The sequence below is a fragment of the Syngnathoides biaculeatus genome, chromosome 8, assembly GCF_019802595.1.
Source record: "Syngnathoides biaculeatus isolate LvHL_M chromosome 8, ASM1980259v1, whole genome shotgun sequence".
In the NCBI taxonomy this organism is placed as follows: Eukaryota; Metazoa; Chordata; class Actinopteri; order Syngnathiformes; family Syngnathidae; genus Syngnathoides; species Syngnathoides biaculeatus.
The window spans coordinates 4098217-4124744 of NC_084647.1; the positions used below are offsets into that span (position 1 = coordinate 4098217).

The 26528-nt window shown below is 42.0% G+C and overlaps 4 protein-coding genes and 1 non-coding gene across 9 annotated transcripts in view; 2 read left to right on the forward strand and 3 right to left on the reverse strand.

The window, feature by feature from the left end:
* The window catches only part of LOC133504343 (tapasin-related protein-like), a 29565-nt gene extending 25047 nt beyond the window's left edge, over positions 1-4518 (reverse strand). The window contains exon 1 of the mRNA XM_061826489.1: positions 4365-4518. Within this exon, the coding sequence (XP_061682473.1) occupies positions 4365-4410 (46 nt within the window). The 5' untranslated portion in view covers positions 4411-4518. The remainder of the gene's footprint in view (positions 1-4364) is intronic.
* gemin4 (gem (nuclear organelle) associated protein 4) lies at positions 2674-12264 on the forward strand. Of its 4 annotated transcripts, none has more exons than XM_061826487.1 (7): positions 2674-2792; positions 5595-7568; positions 8369-8531; positions 9316-9586; positions 10946-11223; positions 11299-11638; positions 12041-12264. In XM_061826487.1, exons 1-7 carry the CDS (start codon positions 2774-2776, stop codon positions 12260-12262), a joined length of 3267 nt encoding a protein of 1088 aa, XP_061682471.1. In that variant the 5' UTR covers positions 2674-2773; the 3' UTR covers positions 12263-12264. The 4 variants fall into 4 exon arrangements, with proteins under 4 accessions (XP_061682471.1, XP_061682472.1, XP_061682469.1 ...); XM_061826488.1 differs by adding an exon at positions 11898-11966 and having other exon boundaries at positions 10946-11638; positions 12041-12178; XM_061826485.1 differs by having other exon boundaries at positions 10946-11638.
* A 48-nt stretch (positions 12265-12312) lies between these two features.
* LOC133504344 (ceramide synthase-like) lies at positions 12313-18950 on the reverse strand. Of its 2 annotated transcripts, none has more exons than XM_061826491.1 (5): positions 18691-18950; positions 16760-16843; positions 16406-16622; positions 14170-14265; positions 12313-14107 (listed from the first exon to the last, which is right to left on the reverse strand). In XM_061826491.1, exons 1-5 carry the CDS (start codon positions 18828-18830, stop codon positions 13847-13849), a joined length of 798 nt encoding a protein of 265 aa, XP_061682475.1. In that variant the 5' UTR covers positions 18831-18950; the 3' UTR covers positions 12313-13846. The 2 variants fall into 2 exon arrangements, with proteins under 2 accessions (XP_061682475.1, XP_061682476.1); XM_061826492.1 differs by lacking the exon at positions 18691-18950 and adding an exon at positions 18333-18580.
* An 837-nt stretch (positions 18951-19787) lies between these two features.
* Positions 19788-23155, reverse strand: LOC133504345 (TLC domain-containing protein 3A-like). Its single transcript, XM_061826493.1, has 5 exons — positions 22853-23155; positions 22593-22676; positions 20841-21060; positions 20666-20761; positions 19788-20060 (listed from the first exon to the last, which is right to left on the reverse strand). Exons 1-5 carry the CDS (start codon positions 22972-22974, stop codon positions 19797-19799), a joined length of 786 nt encoding a protein of 261 aa, XP_061682477.1. The 5' UTR covers positions 22975-23155; the 3' UTR covers positions 19788-19796.
* Positions 23156-23547: 392 nt separating this feature from the next.
* trnai-gau (transfer RNA isoleucine (anticodon GAU)) lies at positions 23548-23620 on the forward strand. The gene has a single exon. It is a non-coding gene; the product is annotated as a tRNA-Ile (tRNA).
* The last annotated feature ends 2908 nt before the right edge of the window (positions 23621-26528 follow it).

Sequence of the window (26528 nt, forward strand, 5' to 3'; positions counted from 1 at the left end):
GTTCTTATGGTCCGTCAGTACTAGGAACAGAACCTGAGTCCCCTCCAGCCAGTGTCTCCATTCCTCCATAGCAGTCTTGACTGCGAGTAACTCATGGTCTCTGACGTCGTAAATGTGCTCCGCCGGACTCAACTTCTTGGAAAGGAAGGTGCAGGGGTTTAGTCTAACATCCCTGGAGCTCATTTGGGAGAGGACTGCTCTTATCCCAGAGTCCAACGCGTCCACCTTGACGACTCGTCTTCCACTCACCCCCCTCCCTCATGCGCACCAGGTGGTATGCATTCCTTTGGTCTAGTTTGGTGAATATCCTAGCTCATTTTAGCAGCTCGAAGGCCGTGGCAATGAGGGGGAAAGGGTACCTGTTCTTTACCGTGATGTTGTTCAGGCTCAGGTAGTCGATGCAAGGACGCAATGTTTTATCCTTCTTCTCAGTAAAAAAGAAGCTGGCTCCGGCGGGTGATGACGAGGGTCGGATGAGGCCCGCCGCAAGCGACTCCTCCACGTTGGCCCTCATGGCTTGGTGTTCAGGGCCTGAAAGAGAGAAGAGCCTGACCCCGCGGGGGTGAGGTGCCTGGTAGTAAATCGATTAAACAGTCATACAGCCGGTGAGGCAGAAGGGACTTGGCCTTAGCTTCAGAGAACACCCCCTTTAAATTAGAATAGCAGGGAGGTACCTGGGTCACGTCCGGCTCTGGCCGTGCGTCCTGCGACAATTCCGAAATGACCGGCGGGTCCCCTTTCTCAGATGATGCGAGGCGCGTGACGTCGCATTTCGGGCCCCATGACTTGATTTGGCCAGTCGGCCAATCAATGTTGCTTGAGCTAGTGGCTCCCCAGGATGACATCGGTGCTCTGGGAGTCAAAAATGTGGAAGCACAAATACTCGGCATGTGTGTCAGGGAATGTCATATCCATAGTCTGAGTGCAGTGGATTATTCGACACAAAAACTTGCTGTTAGCCGCGTATGCGTGTTAGAGACGCTGTCATTTAAATGTCTCAAGATCCAATAATTCAATTACTCGCAGGTTCAGGAGATTGGCTTCAGACCCAGAGTCGATGAACGCCGTGGGTGTACATGACTGTCTGCCTGTGCTTAGCGTCACCTGAAGCAGAAACCGCGTCGGCCCGCTCACGGTGTAATTTAAACTCATCCTCATTGGCATCCTGAGTGCAGGTCATGCGAGCTTGACCGGACAGCGAGCCGCAAGGTGGGCCAGCCGTCCGCAATAGTAACAGCGCCCTTCTCGCCGGTGTTGTTGCCGCTCCTCGAGGGAACCTTTGACCCCTTCAACATGCATGGCCTCCATCCCATCAGCAAGGGCCGGTTGGAGAGCTGTGGGGGGTCCGGGCCTCTGTCGGACATCCTCCTGTAGTAAGTTGACTTGTTCCTGTATAACGAGCCATTGGTCGATCCTCAAGGCGAGGCTGATAAGAGAGTCCAAGTTCGTGGGTAGTTTCAACAGAACGAGGCCTAATGCTGATTTCATTGGTCGGGGGCAGGGATCCAGGAGTCCAGCCGAGCAACTACCTCCCGCAGCTGGTGGTTGGGTGCTTGGAGGGCTGCTTCATGCTTGGCGAGAAAGCTCCCTTGGATCTTCAGGGCATGGGGGAGCGAATCCAAGTCGGCTGGGTCCATGTTATGGCCAGACCGTTCTGTCACAACCAGAACACGGGGTTGGACCCAAATGAACGACTCGGGAGGCATAGATGCGGTACAGGAAATGTCTTTATTAAGACGGGCGTCCGGAATCCAACAGTCAGTCAACGAAAGCAGCAGTAGTGAAATCAGCAGACAAGAAAGGCAGGTCAGTAAGCAGGCAGGAGTTGGTACACGTGAGAACAGGATCATGACAGTGGGGAAACGAGGCATGAGGCAACGATCTGGCAAAAGCCAGACCGTACGTGTGGTCCTATTTATATCAGCCGTGATTACGTGGAACTCGGCGCAGGTGTGCGCCTCACTGATTGCTGCCGGTGCGTGATGCGTTGGGGAACGGGACAGCCAGGACAGGGACCGGCAGGGCCATGACACATATTTTCGTTTCATCTCAACGTAATTAACTTGCAACAATGCTTTGTTTGACCGGGAATATGGCAAAGTAAACAAAAATCACGTGATTTTATGACGTAGATGCACAAGCTCTATATGCATTGTTGTTGTCTTGTATTGTAAACAATGAAAGGCGGGGAGATTTAATTAGAAAAAAAAAAAGTGTGCAGCGAGCTAGGCTACCGACCATCTTTCCATGTCTGCTTACGCCCAGCTATTGGATGCCCACCATCAGGATGTACCCAGCCTCCTGTCCGAAGATAACTGGGATTGCTGGTAAAATAACTCGTGATTACGCTCACTGTCTTGTACATCACTCGTCTGGCAAACAGATCACATGTCATACTAATACGTCACCCCTTAGCAGATCACAAATAAACAAATCACTCTTCAGTTCCTCAGTACAGCACACCAGTTCAGGAACTAATCACTCAGTTCACTTAAGCCCTCCCTCACCTGCATGGCTCTTCCTGACGCCGGCTGCCCATTGGGCATTCGCCGACGTGAGTGACATTGCTGGCGAATCACAAATCAGTGCCACCCCTACCTGCACATTGCCTGCTCATTGGTCATTCGCCAAATATTCATAAGTGACTGACAGAACCATTGATATATTGGCCACCAAAGCTGAAGTCGCCGAAAGCAGATATCAGCCATCTTGATACCCCCGAAACAACAATCCCGACCTGTGACTAACTGCGTTAATCGCCAGTTTTGTGGCTATGAAAAAACATTTCATAGGTAAGTTAGAAAGATTTACTTTAATTCAATTGAATAAAGTTTTGTTTACGGTTGTTGTTCACTGTTCACTCTCTGCTTCACCTTTATAGGCTGACGGTTTTCTGCGAAAAAGCGTAAATATTTTCCTAAACATCACCAGTGGATAAGCAAGAAAACGCATTTTCTCTGAAATGTTTGATGAATTTCATAACACAGAATTCTGCAAATTTAATTTGATTTTCAAATGCGAGGAAACAAGTTTAAATTTTCTGTCTGAAGTAGGACGTTACAGAGACAACAAATGAAGAATGAGTTTAGCATGTATTTTCCCATTGATAGTCCTTACTTTCAAAAATATATCTAACCGATTGACTTAAAATGTAATGTTTTTTTGACAAAAAATGCTTACTTTGTTGCTACATTATGATGATGGTGCTTCAGCGTATTTTGGTTAAAGTTAACATGTCACGGAAATCAGGCACTAGGTAATATGCAAGCTTTATTGGTAGTCACGGTGTTCTATGTCTTTCTTTTGCACTTAGCCTTTTTTGGCTTACCAAGTAAAATGAAAAATCCTTCAGGTTACCAGAACTGGAAAAAGTGTCAAACTCACGCGACCAGTTTTAATTCTACATGCCAAACTTTGAGAAAAAACCCGCCCTAATCCAACCTGGAAACCATGTCCTCACACGTTTTGGGAGTACCAAGATGGCGGCCAACTGGCTTCAACCAATCGACACACCGCTAGATATGTATGCACTATCCAGTCTTTTTTTTTTGTTTTTTTTTTTAGATCAATGGATAGAACGGTTTAACAGTTCCGTTTCGAACCCCAAGGCGACTTGCTCGCTTCACTTGGGCAAGCAGCTGCCGAGCAAAGTTTGGCGAATCGTTTCCTAAACCGATTCGGTTCAGTTCGTTCTCTGACAAGATTTGTTCTCCTGAAAAAAATCATCCGCGAATGTAGCAACACTAGTGTGATATCATTTAAACGAAAACAGCTTTCAGCGCAGTAGTTCAACAACTGTCTTACGAGTGATGTTTTTTCTTTTGTACTTAGGTATGACATTTCTGTACAGTAGTTGGACAGCTACATGACACCAACGATGCAAAACTGAACACTAGTTGATATCTGCTTGATTCTATGAGTACCACCAGTGAGGTGCAAGATGTTAACAAGTGGGATTTTATAATAGACTAGTAGCATGCAGCTGTCCCCCTACAACCAACATGTAGTTGTCCCATTAAAATACTGGAATTGTCCTATTCGTGAGGACATGAACCTTGAACTTGCCATAATGCTGTTTTAACATGCATTCACTCCGCTCTAGATATCGAATTAGTGATCAAACGGGTTGAAAGGGAGTTCTGGCCCACGAGTAACTCTTTTTCCTACTAGTATGCAACAGTGGAAGACAGCAATGAAGTAATGTTGGAGAAAACCGTCCTATAATACACGGCTCTTGCTCTCACTGGTCCTCACTCGTATGACAACTGCCACCATTCCACCTTAACTAGTCTTGTTCGTTTACTCACGAATTACCAAGAAAATATTTCTATCTCAAGAATAACTGTAAAAACTGACTGACTTACCAGCAGATAGAAATAAAAATGAAGTTAATATCTTGAGCACAAACATGACTAAACAGGATGGCTCCGATTTGGTGTCCCGACACTACCTATCAGTTTACTTTCACTTTCATTTTCCCCCCAAAAGCTTCCTGCGAAATCTGCACATTCGGTTTTTAAAGTACATTCATTAAGTGAGCTGTATTCGATGAACATTAAAGCTAAAATTGTACTAAGTCACGTTTTGTTTCGTATGAAATCATTGGTAGTGATTGTAAACTGTACTGCATGAGTTCTTCATGCAGGTAGGTTGTTGTCTTGTAGTAATCTGATTTGACGTAAAGTGGCGCTGTAGGAAAATAGCAGCACCTGGCATCGACTCTTGTCTGAATTCGTTGACCAGGGACCGCGGAAGCTTCCGTTCGGCTGCACGCTGGAAATGTTAAGATACTGCCAGGCACTCCTGTTTGCTCGATCCCAAATGAACCAGCGCCAGTCCTTTTCTGACAAACTGTGGCTGCAGATTAAATACTGACCAAGGCATTTTTTTTTCTCACGATCATGGATAAAGGTAAAGTTTACTCCATTGAGTTAAATGAAAACCAATACAAGAGCTTCATTAACGCCCCCCTCAGTACTTACAGCGTTCTTTAGTGCAAGTGCATATACTGGAGGGGGGGAAAAAAACCTTCTGCACACGAAATAGCTTCCCTCTTTTATTAACTGGGAGATTAGTGCTCGTACTGTCTGTCCGATATACGCAGTGGCGACCCCTAACGGGACAAGCCGAAAGGAAAAGAAGAAGAAGACTGTCCGATATAATATTGACTAATATTAGAAAGAAAATGTATTATGTACCATGTGAGGATAAACTGCTTGGAAAATGGATTAATGGACGTTTTTAGGTACAAAAAGTTGGGTAACTCTACATGTAAATTTTTATTTATTGTGGCTGACAGTAGTGACTGGTGTCATTTAATAGCTCGATATTGGAAAGGGAGCACATTGGTTCTGTTTTTAATGTAATGGGTTTCCTGCAGTTCTGTGTTGCACTACAAAAGCAAATTAAGGTTTACAATAACATAATTTTCCTGATATGCTTATGTATTACTGAGAAACACAAATTCAATTGTAAATGTGTTTGAAGACATTGATTCGTCATTCATTTAAAAATGAAGACTTCATGTAAGAATCGGGGGAGTCTTTGAGTAGAGGACGACTGATACTTAAATTCTTGTCATTGTTTTGCTTTAGACTGGGCCGTTCTTCAAGGATCTTTCCTCCTGGCTGACAAGTTATGTCTACCGTCCTCGCTGAGCTCACTTCAGAAATGTGACTGGGACAGGGTGGGCAAGCCAATCTTGGCCACAGTGAGGGAAATCTGTGGCGAGGAGGAGATCGGTGGTCATCTGAAGAGCAAGGCTATCTTCTGGAGGAAAAAGTTAGTTTGTGTTGTATGGTTGAAGTTGTTGAGCAGGGAGAATAGAGAGGACGTGGAGGAGGCATGGAGGAACAGCACCTTTTTCCCTCTACAGAGTCCCCTTCCAGAAGTCAATCACACTGTCCTGATGGAACTGCTCAAATCCCTGTCAGCGGCAGATATATTTGCTCATTTTATACTGTGTCTTCCTCCGCATCAGATGTGTTGTGACCTGGAACGGTTGACAGAGCATGTGAAAAGCAATCCTGTGGGTGAGGATGATGTCTGTTTCTTTCTTGAGGTGTGGTGGCAACTGTGGAAAGGCAGACATGAGCGGTTTGGAGATCAGGAAAACCTTGAAGTGTTGTTTGCTAACCAGGTTGCTCATCTTACTTCTCAGGCTGTTAGTTTGACTCATCAGGCCTCCAAGAGGCTGAAACTAGACTCACCGGAAATACCACACAACACGGATGTCCTAGACATTCTCCTTCACACGCTCACAGATATGAAAGATGTCATGACTAAACCGCAGCCCTGCTTGTATGCGCTCTCTAACTGCCTTGATGCTATTTACACAACTTTCATCAATTATTCGGTCATCCTTCCTATCAAAGACAAGATTGTCTTCCTGTCAAAAGCCATGAGTGTCAAAGAGAAGAATTGTGGCAAAATGAGTCCACAGCTTCTGCAAGAGGTTCAGCGAGACCTTCGTGCCTCTTTAACTCCAACCCAGTTTCAGCCGAGCAAATTAACCCTTTATGAAGCCTTGAGGAGTGTGGCAGAGCTCACCCATTTCTGGCAAAACCACAAGTTGCTAAAAGTGTGTAGTGGCTCTCCTTCAAGTTACACAGCTTTTAGACTACAGCAAAGTGTCCACAGAATGCTGGCAGCTCTGGAAGAAGCCGACATGACGGGAGAAGAAGAGGTCGAGAAGAATAAACTCCGAGGTTTACTCGCATCACTGGCTTTCCCCACTATAGAGAGCTCCTCTAAGGTTAATATGGAGGTTGCCATGACTATCATAAGTCACCGGCTGGAGGACTATCAAGATGTCGCTGTATTGTTTGCCAGCGAGAAGAGTTGGGTGGTCCATGATGAGCTGTGGCTCAAATCCCTCGAAGAGAACAAATCAGCCTTCCAGCAGTGTGACGCGCTAATCCAATTATCCTTCACCCTCACGAGTCAACTCCACAGCGAGAGCTTCGGCGTGAGCCAGGCCAGGAGGCTGCTCAAAGTTGTCACAGCTGTGTTCACTGCACTCTCTTTGGAAGACAAGAATAAAGCTTTGGGTGCAGTTCTGAGATTATCCAGCAAGGGCTTCTTTGGCTGCTCGGGGTCCTCCGCTCTGATCGCCGGCTTTGAGCAAGAGCTTAACATGGCTTTCAACTGCATCATCCAGGGAGGAGGCAAAGCACCGACAGCAGAGGGCAACCTCAGTACAGCAGTATCTTTAGTCGCCAGAGTGGCCTTCCAGAACCCAGAGGCTACTTTGAGATCCTGCTGCCATTCTGCCATCTTTAATAAAGGGGTGTTCACTCTCATGAGTAAGATCCTGCAGCAGTTGCCCGGACTTGTAGGTGTGAAAGAAAGCAAAAGCGACGGGAGAAGAAATCCAACACGTCTCCTCTGCCGGTGTCTGCAGGAAGTAATAAGCGCCAAATCACTCTCGGACAATGAAAAGGAACAGTTCTTTAAGTTTGTGGAGCTGTTAATGGCGCCAATTGCAACAGGTGAAGGGGAGAGAGAGAGCCTTCTGTCACCTCAGGAGCTTGTCAACACTTTCGTCCTGCCTTACTTAGCTCCCTCAGGTGAGTTTTGTCTGTCTATCCAGTTTCTATACCATCAGAGTTTATGGCTTTGGGTGAGTGGTGAGTGTGCACCCTGTCCTGGTTGCCAGCCAACAACAGGGTAGATATAGCCAAACAACTAATTACAACTATGGACAATATAGTCTTGTATGAACGTAACATTCTTGTTTTCGGAATGTCGGGGGCGATGGAGTGCCTGGGGAAAACCTGCACAAGCACAGGGAGAACTTTCAACTTCTGTACAGGAAGGCCAGAGCCAAGAGCGTGTGTTCACTGTGATGGCTAAAATGCAGAGACCAAATTTCGTGTGCATGGATGCATGTTCATGTCAATACAGATAATTATGATTCTTCTACAATTTGAAAACTTAACCGCAGAAATGTGAGGCAAAAATGCTAACTGTAATTCCACCGCACTGCCTAAAGGCTTATCTAATTCCACCAATCAGTTCTTAGTTTATAGTTCATTTAGATTGCTGTAAAACACTTTTGTCCAATTTAAGTTTTCGTCATATAATTTCATGTATATGACCATGTACCATTACCATGTATCTTGTACCATAACTACCAGAGTCTTTTGTCACCTTATTGTTCCCAGTCAATTGATAACTTATCAACAAAAAGTAATTGACCTAATTTTTACCCCAGCTCATTTTGGGCCAATGAAATATACATATCGAAACAAAATGTTACTGAATTTATGGTTGCATGAGCTTTCATTTCAAACTTTTTAAAAATTGTTTTTCCAGTTGTCCAATAATAAAATGTCCAACTCTGCGTTTGTCTTCATATTCCCTCCAGGCAGCAACGCGATTGATCTCGATCTAAGTCTGGAACTTCTCCACGCTGCCTTGGGCGTGGACGTTCGGCAGGAGGTAGCTTCTTCGTCAGGCCACTGGGTGCTGGAATGCTCTCCTTTTCCTCTGCTCTACATCCTTGCTCAGTTTCAGGACCAGACCCTCAGGTTAACCACAAACAAAGACTAGAGCATAGTGACATTATGAACTGCACTGGGAGTCCGTGTTGTACGACAGGGTTCTGAGATTTTGCCGCAGACATAACCCAACTAGATGCAAAAACAGTACAGCGGTAACGTTGAAATGTCTTATGTCGGGACGGTCGTAAACTGAGAATCCCTTATATACAGTAGAAAAAAAACAAAGTAAAACAATACACAGACAGGCAAGGCTTATCATAAACATGCAATTAAGAGAGCAAAAATGCTGTTAGGAAACAAGATGAATGGGTTAAGACTAAAGTTTGGTGACAGGAAGTTGAAATATTAAGATTTAGCAGCAAATAATAAGTCAAAAGTAAAAAAGGTACATACAAAAACAATCTTAAAATAGAACACTGTTTGAGAGGTATAATTAGTAGATTAATAAAAAGAGATAGATGAGATGCAATTCCTACCTAATTTCTGTTCACAAACTAATTAAAATTGAGTTTTACAAAATGGTAGATTTTTTTTTAGATTGTGAGTTGTGGGGTTTTGTTAGCTATAAACTCATCAGAATGAGAATCTGAGTTTTACCTTTTGAAATGAACTCCTGAAATAACATGTATTCTCTTGCACCTGTATAAATCTATATCAGCAATAATAAAATCAAGTTTTAAGTCAAATGAGGAAAACATATGCATTCCATTATCTTTTCCAAATTTTAGTTGCTGACCGAGGTGCACCGTCATGATTCAGTGACTGATTTAGTTTTATCCCTGCCGTGCCCTGTGCGCTTGTCTCTTGCCAGGTGTTGGGAGCAACCACCCAAGGGCGCTGCCCACCATTGGTCCATGGACACCAAAGAGCTGCTGGCATCGGTACTGATCACACTGGCACAGGTAGTGGGTGCCCAGGTGGATGCTGCTCCAAGTCGCTGGTCCAGAGCTCTGTTCTGGCTGCATGATAAGATGAAGGAACTGGACTGGACTGTTTACTTCTACCTGAAACCTGTGTGGGGTGGACACTTCAAAAATGAAGTTCCCACATCTCTGTTGGCAGTGTGTCATCTTCCTGAGCAGGTGGGAGTTCTTCTGGACATTTCTCAACTATGTTTAAATAACGCGCTTTATCAAGTAATCCATTTTATTCCAGATATTTCAATGCAGGTCTAATTCTGGAATTTAGAATGCATGTTTGTCCTTGAAGTAGTATGTTCTGAGACAAACTGGGACCGGATGATATGAACTTGAAAGAATATCTCCCCCCAATGAATTCTGATTCACGAGTATTTCGTCTTTGGTCGAAGAAAAAGCCTCAGAACCCATTTTGCTTTAGTATTCGCTAACCTTCCACAAGCTTCTCCCCAAAATATTTTATTGACAAAACTTAAAACTTTTGATCATTTGGATGATGCAGAGAAGTCATGGGAGAAAGTTTTGTGATCAGATGAGACCAAAGTGGAACTTTTTGGTCATAATTCCACTAACCGTGTTTGGAGGAAGACGAATGATGAGTTCCATCCCAAGAACACCATCCCTACTGTGAAGCATGGGGGTGGTAGCATCATGCTTTGGGGGTCTTTTTCTGCACATGGGAAGGGACGACTGCACTGTATTAAGGAGATGATGACCGCGGCCATGTATTTTGAGATTTTGGGGAAAAATCTCTTTCCCTCAGTCAGAGCATTGAAGATCGGTCGTGGGTGGGTCTTTCAACATGACAATGATCCGAAGCACACAGCCAGGAAAACCAAGGAGTTGCTCCGTAAGAAGCACATCAACGTTCTGGCGTGGCCTAGCCAGTCTCCAGACCTAAACCCAATAGAAAATCTGTGGAGGGAGCTGAAACTCTGTGTTTCTCAGCGACAACCGAGAAACCTGTCTGATCTCGAGAAGATCAGTGTGGAGGAGTGGCCCAAAATCCCTCCTGCAGTTTGTGCATACCTGGTGAACAACTACAGGAAACGTTTGACCTCTGTAATTGCAAACAAAGGCTGCTGTACCAAATATTAACATTGGTTTTCGCAGGTGTTCAAATAGTTATCAAAGCTGTATCACACAAATCATTAAAAAATCATACATTGTGATTCACAGTGGACATGCACCTCCGATGAAAATTTCAGACCCCTTCATGATTTCTGAATGGGATAACTTGCAATATTGCAGGGTGTTCAAATACTCATTTTCTTTTATTATATATATATATATATATTGTGCATCCTGATATTCTCGAGGCCCACCTGCATGCAAGACAAGAGTTCAGTGTTGTAACCAGTCCGAGTGTTGTTGGCGAGTTGTGTACCTAGATGCTGATCTTTTGATCTTTTATATATATATATACACATATATATATATATATATATATATAAAGTCGCTGTTTTGCTACATTATTTTTTTAAATAACCTTTGTCTTGTGTTTCCTTCTGTCATCATCTTTAGGATTGGGCGGGTCTTAACCTCCCCCAGTATGGACCCGGCACAGGTCTTTTGGCGTGGATGGAGTGCTGCGCATTGTCAGACTCCCTCCAGTCTATCATGTTGACTTCCCTGGCTGTGGACCAGCGTCAGTCTGAACACGTCAGCATGTTCAGTAAGGGCCTCCTGGTGGCGCTGACCCAGACCATGCCCTGGTGTTCCGTACCCCAATGGAGCAGATTACTTGGCGCCTTAAAGGAACTGATTGCTTCAGGTCATCTCCATGTGCCTTTCTCGCTGGAGTATGTGGAATTCCTGCCCCTTCTAGACCTGAGAAGCTTTTCTTATGAACTCTGCCTTTCTGTCCTCATGCTCAGAGTCTTGCAGTTGCTCTGCGGATCCAGCTGTTCTCACTGGGTGACAGGAGATTGCTGGGCCCACATTGCAAGATTATATGCTCACACGGTGAGGGAGCTGATTAACTTGTTAAGAGCCAAATTAGTCCGCCCTGCATCCGGCACTCTTACAGTCTCCCCGAGTGTACATCCTTCACTACCAAAAGGTTCAAATGTATCCTGCAATTCATTCCAAGTTCCTAAAATGTCCCAAGACTTTTCAAAAGACCTTGAAGAAGGTGCACAGAGTGTCAAGGAGGTTCCAGGTCAGGAGATCCTTTTCGTTCTCAGTCAGATCTTCTGTCATGTTCAACACATCCAGGTAAGAAGTGTCAGTGGCTTCAATTTAACATAAGTAGAAGGGGATTTGCAAATCATGATTTTGTTTTCATTTACGATTGACACAATGTTCCAACTTCATTGGATTTGGGCTTGTACTACACTACAACACAAGAACATCTTACAGTGAGATGCACCTCTATGAGTACATGGATGCGTAATTTAATTTGACTTAACATCCCTTGCTTTCATTTTTCTTAAAAATAAGGCAGTACTGACCCACTATCTAATGTTGTGTACAGGAAACTAGTGAATGGGTTCATTGGGGGACGTGAACAGGGCTTACTTCATTTCTCCCTGATGACCTGAAGGTCACTGCATTGATTTCCATGTCTTCTTGGTGGATTTTCCACAAACTCCTATAATAGTTTCATTTTGTTCTTAGGTGATGATGCCCGGAGGTCAGAGTGAACCCCTCTTCCTGTCTAGCTTGGAGATCCTCAGTTACTACCAGACCGTCATGTCCGCTTTCCCCGGCTGCAGCACCCCACTGGAGAACGAAAACACCAAGCACTTCTTCTACACCATTACAGACAACCTGGAGAACCAAGAGATGAAGTCTGTTCTACAGCAGAAGATCGCTCACCTTGCAATATGTCCTGCATGACATCAATTACTTTATTTCTTGATCGTTCTTGAATTTGTTTGGATCGTGTCATTTTGTTGCACCTTTTTTCAAGTTTCTTTTGTCTGACATGATTTTGTCAAACAGGTTTTTTTTAATGTATTTTTATTTGATAATTTGATCAGTGAAACTCCCACAGGGCTGGGTTACTAGTTTTTTCCCCTTAATAAATGAAATGATTTAAAACTATTTTAAGTACACTTGGCTTATATTTGTCTGACATTCAGATTTGTGTGATCTTAAAATGGGGAAATTATGAAAATAATAAAAAAAGGGCCAAGACTTTCCACAAAACTGTTAACATAGGTATATATTCTACTTTTTTTCTGAAATTAAAATGCCTGGAGTTTGAGTTCTCATTTTACTCTGCAGTGAAACCACAAAACAATATTCAGGTTGTGGAATAAATCATGGAATCAAGCTACAAATACAGTATTCTAAAGTTTAGAGTTCATTTTGCAGATTGATGCCATGATTTCTTTCATTTCAGTTTTAAGCTTTCATTAGTGAGGAAAGGGATAACATGAACTGCATAACTTTAAAGAAATCTTTGAACAGTAGGGTCTTTATAGTATACATACTGGTACATGCATACAGATATATGTAAGTCGTATTGGTACAGTTTGGCAGCAATGTGCGTCGACCAGCCCACTGGGTCTTTGTTGATATCCCGGAAGTGGTTTTTTTGTGTGGGTCTGCGTGTTAATGCTTGTGCATTTTAGATTCACTTGAAAGCCCCCCCAACAGCTCAGAGGCTTTAAACTAATGATAATACTGAACATAGGGAAGTGTAGCCATAAGAAAGAACGTGTGATACTGTATGGTATTTGATAACCGTTGAGCGGGGTGTGGTTTCAGTGCATTCAGGGAACACAGAATCTAAGAAGGGAAGAAAAAGGCATGATTTTGTATACTTGGAAGTATTTTTTCCAATGATCTCAACTTGGTAGGGTTAATATCTGTGAGGTGGCAAGTTTACAAAACATTTGTATGATGCAGAGATTTGAATTGATTTGCCAATCACTGGCGTAAATTGCGGAACAAAATATTTGTCATGAATGATTTTTGGATGATCTCTCACAGGAAAGTAGTGTGGCGCGGTAATCACCGATATTGTGTATACAGTATTGTGAAACAATTGCTTATATTTCAGAAAATATGCATCAAAGTTTATTATCACAGTTGAACAACATTTTTATGGCTTCATCAAAATGTCCTACAGGCATCACACAGAGATGAAGCTTGACACTTGGGATCTAAATGTCTGATTTTCTGTTGAAAAGAGAAATTGGGCTAAAAAAAATCATCAAATTATCTTTATGTCTGCACCCTGCTTGAGTTACCACTAACTTGCATTGGCATTGCAGTGTGCGTTTACATCTACGCTGCTCACAAAAAAGTCAGAGCTATTATGTTTTTGGTTGAAATTGAAAGTTGAACCGACAACACAAGATAAATGCAGGTTAATGCTTTCTGACTTTTGAATGCACATGCCCAAATGTTTGGTGGATTTCAGATTCATCCTGAAATATCCTTAACCTTTTGAGAGTATTCATGTACTGCGGGTTAGATTTCTTTCTTATGTCTGAACACTCGTTGGGCTTTCTTCAGCTGGAGATAAAACCAATAGAGCTGAGGCAAAAAAATAGCCACGTTTCCAACGTTACAGTGCCAAGGCAGATGGAAGGGCACTTTGTGCAGCGGAATGCCAAAGTCGTGCCCGTACTTCCAGTACATATACGGGAAAATGAAGATCCGACACATGAGGAAAGTCAACAGAACCAAGATGCTGTTGATTTTGTGCAGCCTGCTATTCTCGAGCCCTACCTGCATGCAAGACAACAGTTCAGTGTTGTAACCAGTCCTAGTGTTGTTGACGAGTTGTGTACCTGGACGATGATCTTTGAAATAGAGGCAAAAGCAACACTGAGTTCTGTGATGAACAAACACCCGATGAAGAAATCACCCAATCCCCTCCTGTAAAACTGAAAGACACGTACAAGGATACATTTTTTTCAGAATTTGAAAACAGTTGAGTAAAATTGCTGTATCACGGTTGATTTATTGCAGCTATATATATATATATATATATATATATATTATATATATATATATATATATTATATATATATATATATATATATATACACATACAGTATAAGTATTTGAACACCCTGCTATATTGCTAGTTCTCCCACTTAGAAATCATGGAGGGGTGATACAGCTGCAAATAAGTATTTGAACACCTGTCTTATAAGTATAACGTGACTGATTGCATAGGGTGGACAGGTGTCTTTATGCAGCTAACGACCTCACACAGGTCCATCTGATTCAGGATAATATATGGAGTGGAGGTAGACTTTAAAAGGTGAACAAACAGGTTTTTGAGGGTCAGAATTCTAGCTGATAGACAGGTGTTCAAATACTTTGCAGCTGTATCACACAAATAAATCATTTAAAAAAAATCATACATTATGATTTCTGGATTTTTCTTCTTAGATTATCTCTCTCACAGTGGACATCCACCTACGATGAAAATTTCTGACCCCTCCATGATTTCTTAGTGGGAGAATTTGCAATACAGCAAGGTGTTCAAATACTTATTTTCATCACGGTGTGTGCGTGTTATAATTAAAAAATATATATTTATTTTCATGTTGTTGTACTGGAGTTACATGCACTTTTTTATTACAGTTAGCTTTACAGGCTACATGGTCTTACTGTGGGAACGACTCACACAACATCAATTGGAATTTTAACAGAAAAAAAAATATTTTTTCAGTAATTTCAACTCATACATTTGGTAAGTCACCAAATTTCTTGAGGATACTAAGGACATAACCAGAAAGTCAATCAAACACAAACCATAGTCACAGCAGTTTTATGAAATAAATTCACAAATATTAACACTACCCTGACAATAAGATACTTGTGCACACTTGTAGAACAATTCTGAGGAAAAAATGGAAGTAAAAGCATTGTTTAGCGTAATTTTCTACAGCTACAGTGCTAAATTATGCATTCTTCTTCTTTTTTGCTGACTACATTGCCAGTTGGCTTTGAGTTGCACATATGAAATGCATCCATTTCTTTAATAAATAACTGGTCACAGATTTCATTAATTGTGGGGACTTTCTGCAATGTAACCACAGGAATAAACAAGAGTTTACTGTACTGTAATTTCGGACCTATACGCCCCGACTTTTTTCCACACGCTTTCAACCCTGCTGTTTTAGCGGTGATGTGGCTAATTGTGCATTTTTTTCTAACGCCCGCAAGGGGGCACTCGAGCAAAAAAGGTAAGAGTGAGACCGGCGTTATATATGTGCCGAGGAAGTGACTTTTACCGGTCTGGCCCTGTTAGCGCTGCACTAGCGTGTTACTGCGGTGTCTGAGTGATTTTTACCAGTATGTTTTTTTTTAACCGGTGTGACGGTCTGAGCGCTCCCCTGTGCTGAAAAGTCTGATTAATGCACATGCGTTACTAACAGGGGAACTCTGGGTACGTAGCAGACGCTTATTGGGAAATCCCCCAGTCTCATAGTTCCCCTTCTTCTACATTGAGAGAGCTAACATCTGTTATATTCTAACCCTAACCCTAACCTTAAAAAGAAAGCTGATTAAAAGATATACAGATATATGTACGTTCGCTGTGTTTGTCTTTCTTAGATGTCCATAGCGAACATGAACACTCGGTGACAAGTTGTCAAATGGCACGTTGAAGCATGGATGGGGATGTTTCAGACTGGCTGGAAGTTTACAAAGTATACACGCATGCGCATTAATAACAAGGAGACTTTTCAGTACCGGGAGCGCTCAGACCGTCACATCAGGCCTGTTAACCCGACGCTAGCATTAGCGTGACGCTAGCATTAAACTCTATGTACTGTTTTTCTTTGTAAATATCTCGTGTTTCAATGTGGGTTTCAATGTGGGCACTTGCGGGTTTTACATAGCAGCGACGTATGTATGTACCAAATGAAATTTTCCTTTACAAATGTAATGGGTCAGTCTTATAATCAGGTGCGCTCTGAAGGCCGGTATTATGGTACATCCAAAATGGCAAGAGTGTTCAAAAGTGACAAGTCAGTCAATCTAATGTTCCAACACACACTAAAATCTTACCACACCAATGGGTAACAGAATACCAAGCACTGCCAGGTGATGGAGGACTGTCAACCAATAGCTGGAGAGGAAAGCCTTAAGTGTCGTCAGAGACTGCTTGTTGTACATGCTGTTCCCTCTGAGCCTGTGAGTATGGAAGTGGCTCATATACGAGGCGTAGAGGTCGATGGCCGAATAGGAATATCCAAACAACAGAAATTCGTTGAGCATCCAGTGACTGCGGATGGTCAAAAGAATTTGGAAAAGTGATGTGAATAAATATTGTCGGCCACATTGCTATTGTAGCGTCACAAGGATCAAATTTGATATAAAATAAAATAAATAAATAAATGAAATCACATGGCTTTACATTACCTGTCGGTCATGACATTTTTGCACGAGGTCACGGTGATGACTCCGGTTGCAGAAGCCAAGGAAGCGTGAATAACATCAATGAGCCTGAAGAAAGCAACAATCACAGGCACATCCCTCATTTAGAAAAACATATATAATAAATGTGTCTGAGGCAATAGCAGCCATAGCGAGATCCACGACTTAGAGGAAAATTGCTGTGTATTTTAAAAACTGCGCACGTGGATTGCTCTCCAATACAAAGTCAAAGTACGCAGGGGATGGCCCCAGTGATGTTGGCATGTTACTAAATCCAGAAAAAATGCTCACCATTTTCTTCTTATTTCGTTGTGCCAGATTTCGGTCACGTGAATTTACCACCAGTCCACAAAAATCGAGTTTTCTCATTGTTTTGCCAAATACAAGTTCTTTTCAGATTTTATTGTTGGGAAATCCTTTTATCCCTTATTTTTTAAAATTTTAATTTCAGTTGAGATTTTCCTTGATTACGATGTCACACATTGATGGGATTTGAGCATGATCGAAAATGAGAAAGGGGTGATTTGAAGTAAATCTGATGAGGCGCTTGCTCCCAGTTTGACACAGAAAATGAGGAAGCTTGAGTAGAAGCCATTTTAAAATCTGAAAATATCCATCTTGAAGATCAAATTTCACCAATCCAGCCATCCTTCCATGTTCTAAGCCGCTTATCCTCACAAGGGTCGCGAGGAGTGCTGGAGCCTATCCCTGCTATCAACGGGGCAGGAGGTGGGGAACAGCCACTTCTACCATGGACCCATACATATAAATACCTTGTGTTTCCGGGCAGCTTTTGTCTTCTTCTTTGGCTATCCTGCCAGAAGACTCACGTCTCGTGTGTGGCAGATACCGAGATAAGACCCTGACGTCTGTACTGCACATTCCTTTGTAAGAAACCCATTTTTTGTTAACTTTTTCTAATCATTGGTCATACCTTCCTCGTGAACACGCGTAGGGTCCAAACTCGCAAATCCCTACACTAGTAACCTACCTGAGTCTTCTGCTGGATTCGTTTCAAGTTTACTTTATTCTAAAACATAATGAAGTAAAGAGCTTGGATTTACAAGTTTTTTGTTTTGTTTTTTAATACAAAGTATCTATACTTTTAATTAAAGCAATGGTTAGAGCATCAGGTGAACCACTAGTTTGAACATCTCCCTCTGCGTTCTGAAGACTGAGGTTCAATTCCCAACCCCGCCTGTGTGGAGTTCGCATGTTCTCCCCGTGCCTGAGTGGGTTTCCTCCCACATCCCCACAAAGAATGCACCATTAATTCGACACTCTAAATTGCTCCTAGGTGTGATTGTGAGAGCGACCGCAGTTTGTCTCTATATGCCCTGCGATTGGTTGGCAACCAGGTTCGGGTGTACCCCGGGCCTCTTGTTTGATAATAGTTAGGATAGGCTCCAGCACTCCATAACTCCTGTGTGGATAAGCGGCTCAGATAATGGATGAACTTTCACCACTTCGGTTGATTGCAGGCAAGAAACAAGAGTGAAACTCTGTCCTCATTTAACGTGGCGGGTGACACAAATAAACTCGACGTGATGTGGCCAACCTTTCGCTGACTATCAACACATCTGCGTCGCTCCAGCGCGTGAAAGTCTTCCTGAAAACTTTTCGAAAGCCGAAGTAAAGTCCGACAAAAGTCACAGTTCCACAAGCAAACGTTTTAAACATGATGGCGGATGAAGTCGCCCTTCAAGCACAGGAATGTATCACCTAAAAACATTCAACCTTAGTACTTCAGGACAACAGGAGCAACAACACTGGACTGGGCGGAGAAACAGATATGACGCAATCCTTGAAGTGCTTTCACAATAAAAGTTAACAACGCAACATAAATAAAACCAAAGTGCCGGATTTCAGAAGCAAATTGCTCACCAATGGTTCAAGCGACGACTGCAATTGCTTACCATGCGTAAAGCCACACTTGGCTGGATTTTTCCAACGTTCCATTAATGTCAGCGAGACAAGGTTGGGCGGATCTTGGAGATTCGTCTGACTTGCACACGCTCGTACCTGTCTCATCACTACATTTTCGACTATACCACATGTGTAGTATCTAGAGACAATTTCAGAAACTGTACGAAAACAAATAAAAAAGAACTCGTGACTGAATTTGTAGTCACGACAAATTTATGCAAGATAAATACGACCTTTCATTTCGCTTGCAGACTGTGTTAGGGGCCGTCTACAAATGACACCACCCAGGGGGAAAAATATGGAACAAATACATATATCAAATATTTTTCATTCTGCTTAGTGTAATTGTCAAAGGGGGTCCACTACTTATTACAGGTCAAACTTTGCTGATATCTTCTGTTATAAACTGGATGCAACTAATTGGCAAAAATATTCACCCCCCCCCAAAAAAAAAAAAAAAAAAATCACTGAATCAACAGAAAACACCTTTTCTCATTCTGATTGCTGTAGTAGTTGGCAAGGGGACTCCACTACTTACTTCATTTTAAACTTCACCGATATCTTGGATTATTAAGATATTGCATGCAATTAATTGGCAAAAATATTCACAGAAAAAAAAATCAATAAAAAGCTTCCTTGGAGAAACTTCACATTTCAAAGGAAAGCCAAGTTTGACATAATTTTGCTTTAGAAGTTCAGATCTCCTAGTGAGTACTACTCAGATAGGACCTTGGGTGAAGATGATGTGATCTTTTGGATTTCTATACGTTTGGCTTCACTTTCAAGATGTTCCTCATTAGGATGTGTTTCCTAAGACACTGAGCTATTTTTTTTCAACACAGAATAACAACAAATACTGTACAGGCATTTTTTTCTTAAACCAATATAAAATTCTTACATTCCTTTTTTTTTTTTTTTTTTTAGAAAAGTGCACTTTGATGGCTGTAACAGAAAGGCAAACTAACAGTGCTTTGAAGGGTTTACAGCTATGCAGTTTGGTTCATAGCTGAGTTGTAAACATTATTTTCTTTTGCACTGACTACAGCAGCTTGTGCGACTCCAACAACTACGTAGAAAACAGCTGATCTGTTTTAAGTTAATTTTCTTTCCTATGTCTATTGTACAGTCTCTTGGCTTTCTTCAGCAGGAGGTAAAACCAGTAGACCTGGGGCGCAAAGATAGTCAAGTTGCCCGCGTTGCAGTGCCAAGGCAGTCGGAAAGGTACGTCGTGCAGCGGAATGCCGACTTGCTGCCCGTACATCCAGTACATGAAGGGAAAAATCAAGATCCGACATGTGAAGAACGTCAAGAGGACCAATATGCCATTGATGCTGTGCAGCCTGGTGTTGTTAAGACCCAGCTGGATCCAAGACAGGAAAGGAGGAGTCAGACATGATAACAACAAAATTCAGTAATCTCACATGCGAGTGTCATCAGCACAGAAAGACGGTCATAATTTAGTACATTGGCCATAGGAATAAACATTGAAGATGGAAGAAATTACAATAAGTAACAAAGACTGGACTTGGAATGATCCAAGACATCCTGCAGGAGAAAAATTCCCTTGCATCTTTGATCTTGCTTGCTTTTGATCGCTACCCACACTTTCTGACCCTAAACGAGGGTGGGAACTGAGATTGACCAGTAAATCAAGAGCTTGATAAGTACCCATATACTAATGTACTTTTTTTGCTCGACACCAATGTGTACAGCTGCAATCTGAATTTTTTATTTCTATCAGTGTCCTACTGAAAGAAATTCATGCCATCATAACAAAAGTCTGATGGGATGTAGAGCAACCTTCCAAAGGTGAAGTCATGTTGTTACCTCCTGGCCATAAAATAGTTGAGACTAGTTGCACATTATGATGACCAGGCTATATTTGTGCTGCTCTTGTTATAAATGGTGTTGTGCAACAATGCATTATTGATGAATGGAGCCTAGTGTTGTTGGTGTGTTGTGTACCTGGATGAGGATCTTTCCAAAAGAGAGAAAAGGTGTGCTGAGTTCTGTGATGAAAAAGCACCCAAAGAAGAAATCGCCTAGTCCTCTTCTGAAAAACTGGAAGACGCATACAATATGGAACTGTAAAATATGTGTTACAAACGGACCGATTGTGTTTCAGATGCTAAATTCTTACCAAAGCGATGGGCAAGAAGATCAGAACCAGTACCAAGTGATGAACAACAAGCAACCAGTCCTTGGAGAGGAAAGCCTTCATTGTTTGCCGAGAGTGGCTGTTGTACAGGCTGCTCGGACTTCGGAGCCTCTGGATGTGGTAATGGCTCAGGTACATGGCCAACAGGTCGGTGGTCATGTAGGAAGAGCCAAATAATATAAACTCATTGACCAGCCAGTGACTGTGTGGGACGAAAACAATTTGTTAACAGTAGAATACAATAAACTACATACCGAATAGACATAGGGCAAAGTGACTGGTCACAGTGATCAAATCATTAGAAATCAGGATTTGAGTTACATGCAAGTGCACACCTGAGCTTCCATGGAGAGAGTAACAATTTAAATATGTGCTGGTGTTGGGTGGAACTTTTGTCTCTCGAAAAGCATCATATTTTAGGAATGCCTCTCCCCTCTCCAAAAAAAACCAACCAACCAAACAAACAAAAATGGCATGGATTGCATCGTCAAAAAGAATAAACCATTTTCAACACTTTGAACCAATCAATAACTTTATGATGTTTTTTTTTTTTTACATGGTGACTCACTGATAGTACCGATTTGTGGAAAAAATAGGAAATTGACCAAATCTGGACCTACGACGTTTTGCCCAGATGACAGTGCAATGGAAAACAGCTATTCTGATTGGTAGGACAATCGTTTGTTTTGATCCTTTGCCATATAAAATGTAACGTGAGTGGAAATGACAGTTGGTGCCTCACATCCAGACATTTCCTCTTGGACACCCTAATCGGTGATCCTGTACATCAAGGGTGTCAAAACTCATTTTTGTTGCGGGCAACATTGTCGTTACGGTTTCCCTCAGAGGAAAAACTTGAATCACCTCATCATATTTTCATACCAAGTTGATGAACTCAATTTTGAATCAGAAATCAAGACAAATGGGTTTTTCAACTACGTATTGTTCATGTTTGGTAGCAACAATGCTTGTTTACCTGTGGAACGTTCCAAATGGGCGTTTGCAGCATTCCTCAACTTTCCCAGTCTTTTATTACCCCTATTTCTGACTTTTTTTTTTTTTGCAACATGTTCCAGGCATCGAATTTAAAATTAGAGAATATTTTCCCAAAAAACAAATAACAAAACAATACCTATCATCAGTTTGCCTATTAAATATTATGTCATTGTTGCATATTCAATTCTGCAAACCAAACCCACATAAGCGTGGGGAAAACATTTAAAGGAAGACGACAAGTGCGATTTTAACATAAAACCTCAGTAGTGTACAGCAGAGCTTCTAGCCAGCAGATGAGCATTTTATATTTTAGGGTAACGAGACATAAAATGCAAATATTTTGTAATGTTATGGAAGTCAATTAACCCTTTTCTGAAATAAGAGTGCACTGCTTGTTTTGTATAGCCCAGAGAAGCAGGTTCAACCAGAACTTGTCTAACTTGAATACAAGTTAAACAAGTACCACCTTTTTTGTTGCAGAGTATTCAGCAGAGTCTGACTTTGTCATTTAATACATTTGAATGCATTTGAAATTCAGCATTCCATTTTTTTTATTCATGCCCAATATATCCCTATTCTCTTATTGGAATATTCACTTATATCGTCCAATATCCTGGTAGTATTAAATTCAAATGGTTATGTTTTTTTTTTGTTTTTTCTTTATTCCACAGAAAATTTTTGGTTGGACTTCAAATTTGACTTTGGAAGTTCCACTCGTATCTGATGACCTTAAATTACCTGTCAGTCATGACATTCTTGCAAGATGAAACCACTATTACTCCGGTTACAGTAGAAATGATGCCGTGTATGGCAGAAACAATCCTGGGAAAAAGAAGAATAAGGGGGAAAAAAACAAACGACACATTCATATAATACAATTCATTTTGGCCTACGCAGATAACGACTGCTCTCGTAATTTGAAGTGTTAGTTTTACTGTTTGAAAGTCACCCAGACGATGAGTGGCACCTGCTTCAATGACGCTGAAACAACGACTGACCTTTCACTGACGGTCACTACGTCTGCAGCGTCCCAGTGCGGGAACGTCAACTTGAGAAGATTGCCGAGGCCGTAGAAGAGGCCAGGAAACACCACGGCGCCGCTCGCCAGGGCAGCCAACATGATGTTGTGCGCCCACCGTCTCTCACCACCGCGTTTCACTGGAGAGGCTGCAGATCCAGCCTGGAGCGTGTTTGGTGCTCCATTACGTTGCCATCCGCCATATTAGATGTGGAAAATGTGTCCCCCGTCAGCGAGTCACACAACTCCATTTGACGACACTTAAGAAAGTTAATGCGTAATATTAACCCATTTCACACAATCACGATTATATTTGCAAAACCTCAAACAACATGTAGAAATCGTTTTTGTGCTTACTTACTAGATACCTTAAACACATGAAGAGCAAATGTTTAAAACAACCAGTCTCATTATTTTATTTATTTTAGAAATTATGTTTTTCCTGTGGACAGACTCAGGCACTAATGTATTTGGGAAAGAGCTAAACATCATAAACAATGTATCCTAATTCAATTTTAATCTGATTATTGTAAATGTGTGCTCCTTATATGTAAACGAAAACCAGCGCATGCTTTTCCCCCGTAATAGATCATTTATACTTAATATAGAGGATAGAATAGGAATACAGGATATTAATCACATATTTCAACATCTACAGTAGCTTCCATTCAAGGAGGCCCCGTAGCTCAGTGGTTAGAGCACTGGTTTGATAAACCAGGGGTTGTGGGTTCGTATCCCACTGGGGCCTCCACTCCCTGAGAAGGGTTGCGTCAGGAAGGGCATCCAGCGTAAAAATTGTGCCAAACATATGTGCGTTCATCTGAGATGACTGTGGCGACCCCGAAAGGGACAAGCCGAAAGAAACTTACTTTACAGTAGCTTCCATTCATCCATTAATAAAACCAAATTGAAACAAAGAGAGTAAAGAGTTTTTAGATGCCCCATTACGACTTGCAGAGTGATATAGGACCTTAAAACATGAAAAAAAAGCAGCCGAAATGGGCTCATCCGTTTGTTCACAGCACATCAGAATGTTGCCGTATATTGATTTTTGACGGCTCGTTGTATTGCTGGATTTTGCCCGAACACTCGGGAGGATGGATTCACTCTTCACGTTTCCAAAAAACCTGATTTGTCTTGAAAAATGGATTGCACAGGTGAAAAGGACGAGAGCTTTGTGTGTTCCAAATGACAGGTAGGTGTGTATAGAGCTATAAAATAATTTAAAAAAAAAAAAAAAAAAAACAATAGTTGGGGTAGGCTAATTTGTCTCACAGTTTATAGCATATGTTACGTGATAATTTAGAATAAACCCCCTTAGTCAAACCAGCAAAATATAACAAAGTACTAGTATTGCATTTAAAATAATTTAATCACACACAATGCAATATAACACAAAACAATAATAAAATAGAAGTACAAAGACAGTATAGTAACGTGTAACACGAGCGAACTACCCAAACAATGTATAGCCACCAAACTCTTAAATGTTATTTCCAGTGAATGTTCCAGGAAGGCAGCATGGTGTCCGTCTACTTGTTCAGAAGCACTAGTATTAATAAAAAGCTCCATCCGCGTTTGACAATGTAATCCTTCTCTGATAACGTAACAAAAAATCTGTGTCATAATAACTTAAGTACGTAAGTCACAGGTGCTAAATGTGTCGATGCGCGTGGGCCAGCATTAGCCGGTGCGGATGTGGGTCGGCGGTGTGCGGGGAGGAGAAAGGAGCTCTTCCCCCGCACCGACCACCAGTGTCCAGGCATCCCTGACATACTTACTTTTCCCAGCATGGGTCCTCCTGATTACACTACATGCACAAGACTTGTAAAAGGATTAGGAAATCGAACAATTTTGGGCCAGTAATTTTTAATATTTGAGCATGTTCCTCGTCCTCTTTGTCTGTCGGGGAGTCTGCTGTCATTTAGAAGCGATCCGCATAACATCTAAATATGGCTCGAAACAATTGGGTAATTTGGCCCCGGTCGCTTCACTCTATTCTAAGATGTTTTCTTCAAAAAGTGCTTATGTCTCAGAAGGGGCGTCAGAAAAATCTGAAAATCTCTCATTCATCTGCCATAGCAGGTGGTAGAGCATGATTTCTATGGCGACTGTCCCAGTGTGACATCTTCAAATGACATTGCAAGCATTATGGCTGGCACTGCACTCACTGTCGTGGTCTCACCACGCTGCACCATCTGCTCATCAGTTGTTGACCAATAGTAGCCTCTCGCGTCTGAGTATCATCTGCTCCACTTGCACAATTGACATTGTCTCAGATTACTGTGCAACTAGTCCCTTTAAGGTGACTTTAAACAACAATGCTTGAAGTCTTGCCCTTGAAGTGATGCCTTTTGCACAATGGTAATTGCAGTGGATTATTGGTCTATAAGGGACTCTTAAATTCTTGAGGACTCCATCATTGCCAGGATTACTAACAGCTTTTATTTCTTTGTCTGTCTGTCTACCCATGACAAGGCACGGTTTACTGCAGCTGTATTCATATCGCTTCCACATAGGTCTTTAGCTTTTGTCTCTAATACCATTCTGAATAAGAGTGGTTCCCGGTATACACCAGAAATGTTTACAGAACCCCGTGAAACACGCATCATTGCCTGAAGCTCTACCTGTTGGCATATCGTTTCAAGAGCAACTGACACCAAAATATACATTTTAAAATAGGTATTGTTATCAAAACTGCATATAATATTAATCACTTGGAGGATAATACGAGTCCAAAAAAAGTGAATGGAGAGCGTTTTATTAAAGCACAAAGTTGTGAAAGTCTCACTCGACATAATCCGTGATACACAAAATCAATCGTTATGCAGATGGTATCCTTCTTGATGTATAAGAACCCAGGGCAGTGCTTCAGACTGATTTTAACTCCATTATATACTGTGTGGTGGCTTGGTGACTCATCTGGAAAGCGTTGGCCTCACAGTTCTGAGGTCCTGGGTTCAATCCTGGACCTGCCTGTGTGGAGTTTGCATGTTCTCCCCATGCCTGTGGGGATTTTCTCCGGGCACTCTGGTTTCCTCCCACATCCCAAAAACATGCAACATTAATTGGACACTCTAAATTGTTCTTAGGTGTGATTGTGAGTGGTGCTGTTTGTCTCTATGTGCCCTGCGATTGGCTGGCAACAGTTCAGGGTTGACCTTGCCTCCTGCCCGTTGACTGCTGGGATAGGCTCCAACACTCCTGCGACCCTCTTGAGGATAAGCGGCTTAGAAAATTCATGGATGGGTGGATATACGTATACTGTATATGCACACACAACTGAAAATGGAGAAGGACTAGCAGAACACCCGTTTCCCATTGCTCCCTCAGACATTTATTTTTTTTAAAAACCTGCTTAGTATCATGAGAAATGTTAATAGCAATCAGAGTATCTTAATTCAGAATTTGATCCTTTTGTTTGGAGGAAGATTTCTATATAGCAATTCACAACAGCCTGTTAACAAATATTCCATAGTACTCGAAAGTTAGGCAGACGGGCAGCAAATCCCTTTGGCCAAAGAACAATCTCGAAGCTGATCGGTTGACTAGGCCACATCCAACATGGGAGGGGACGTTGAAGCACAAGCTTCCACGCAAGGCAAGATCTATTGCAAAAAGATCTACGGGATTTTTAAATCTGTTGCAATACTGTA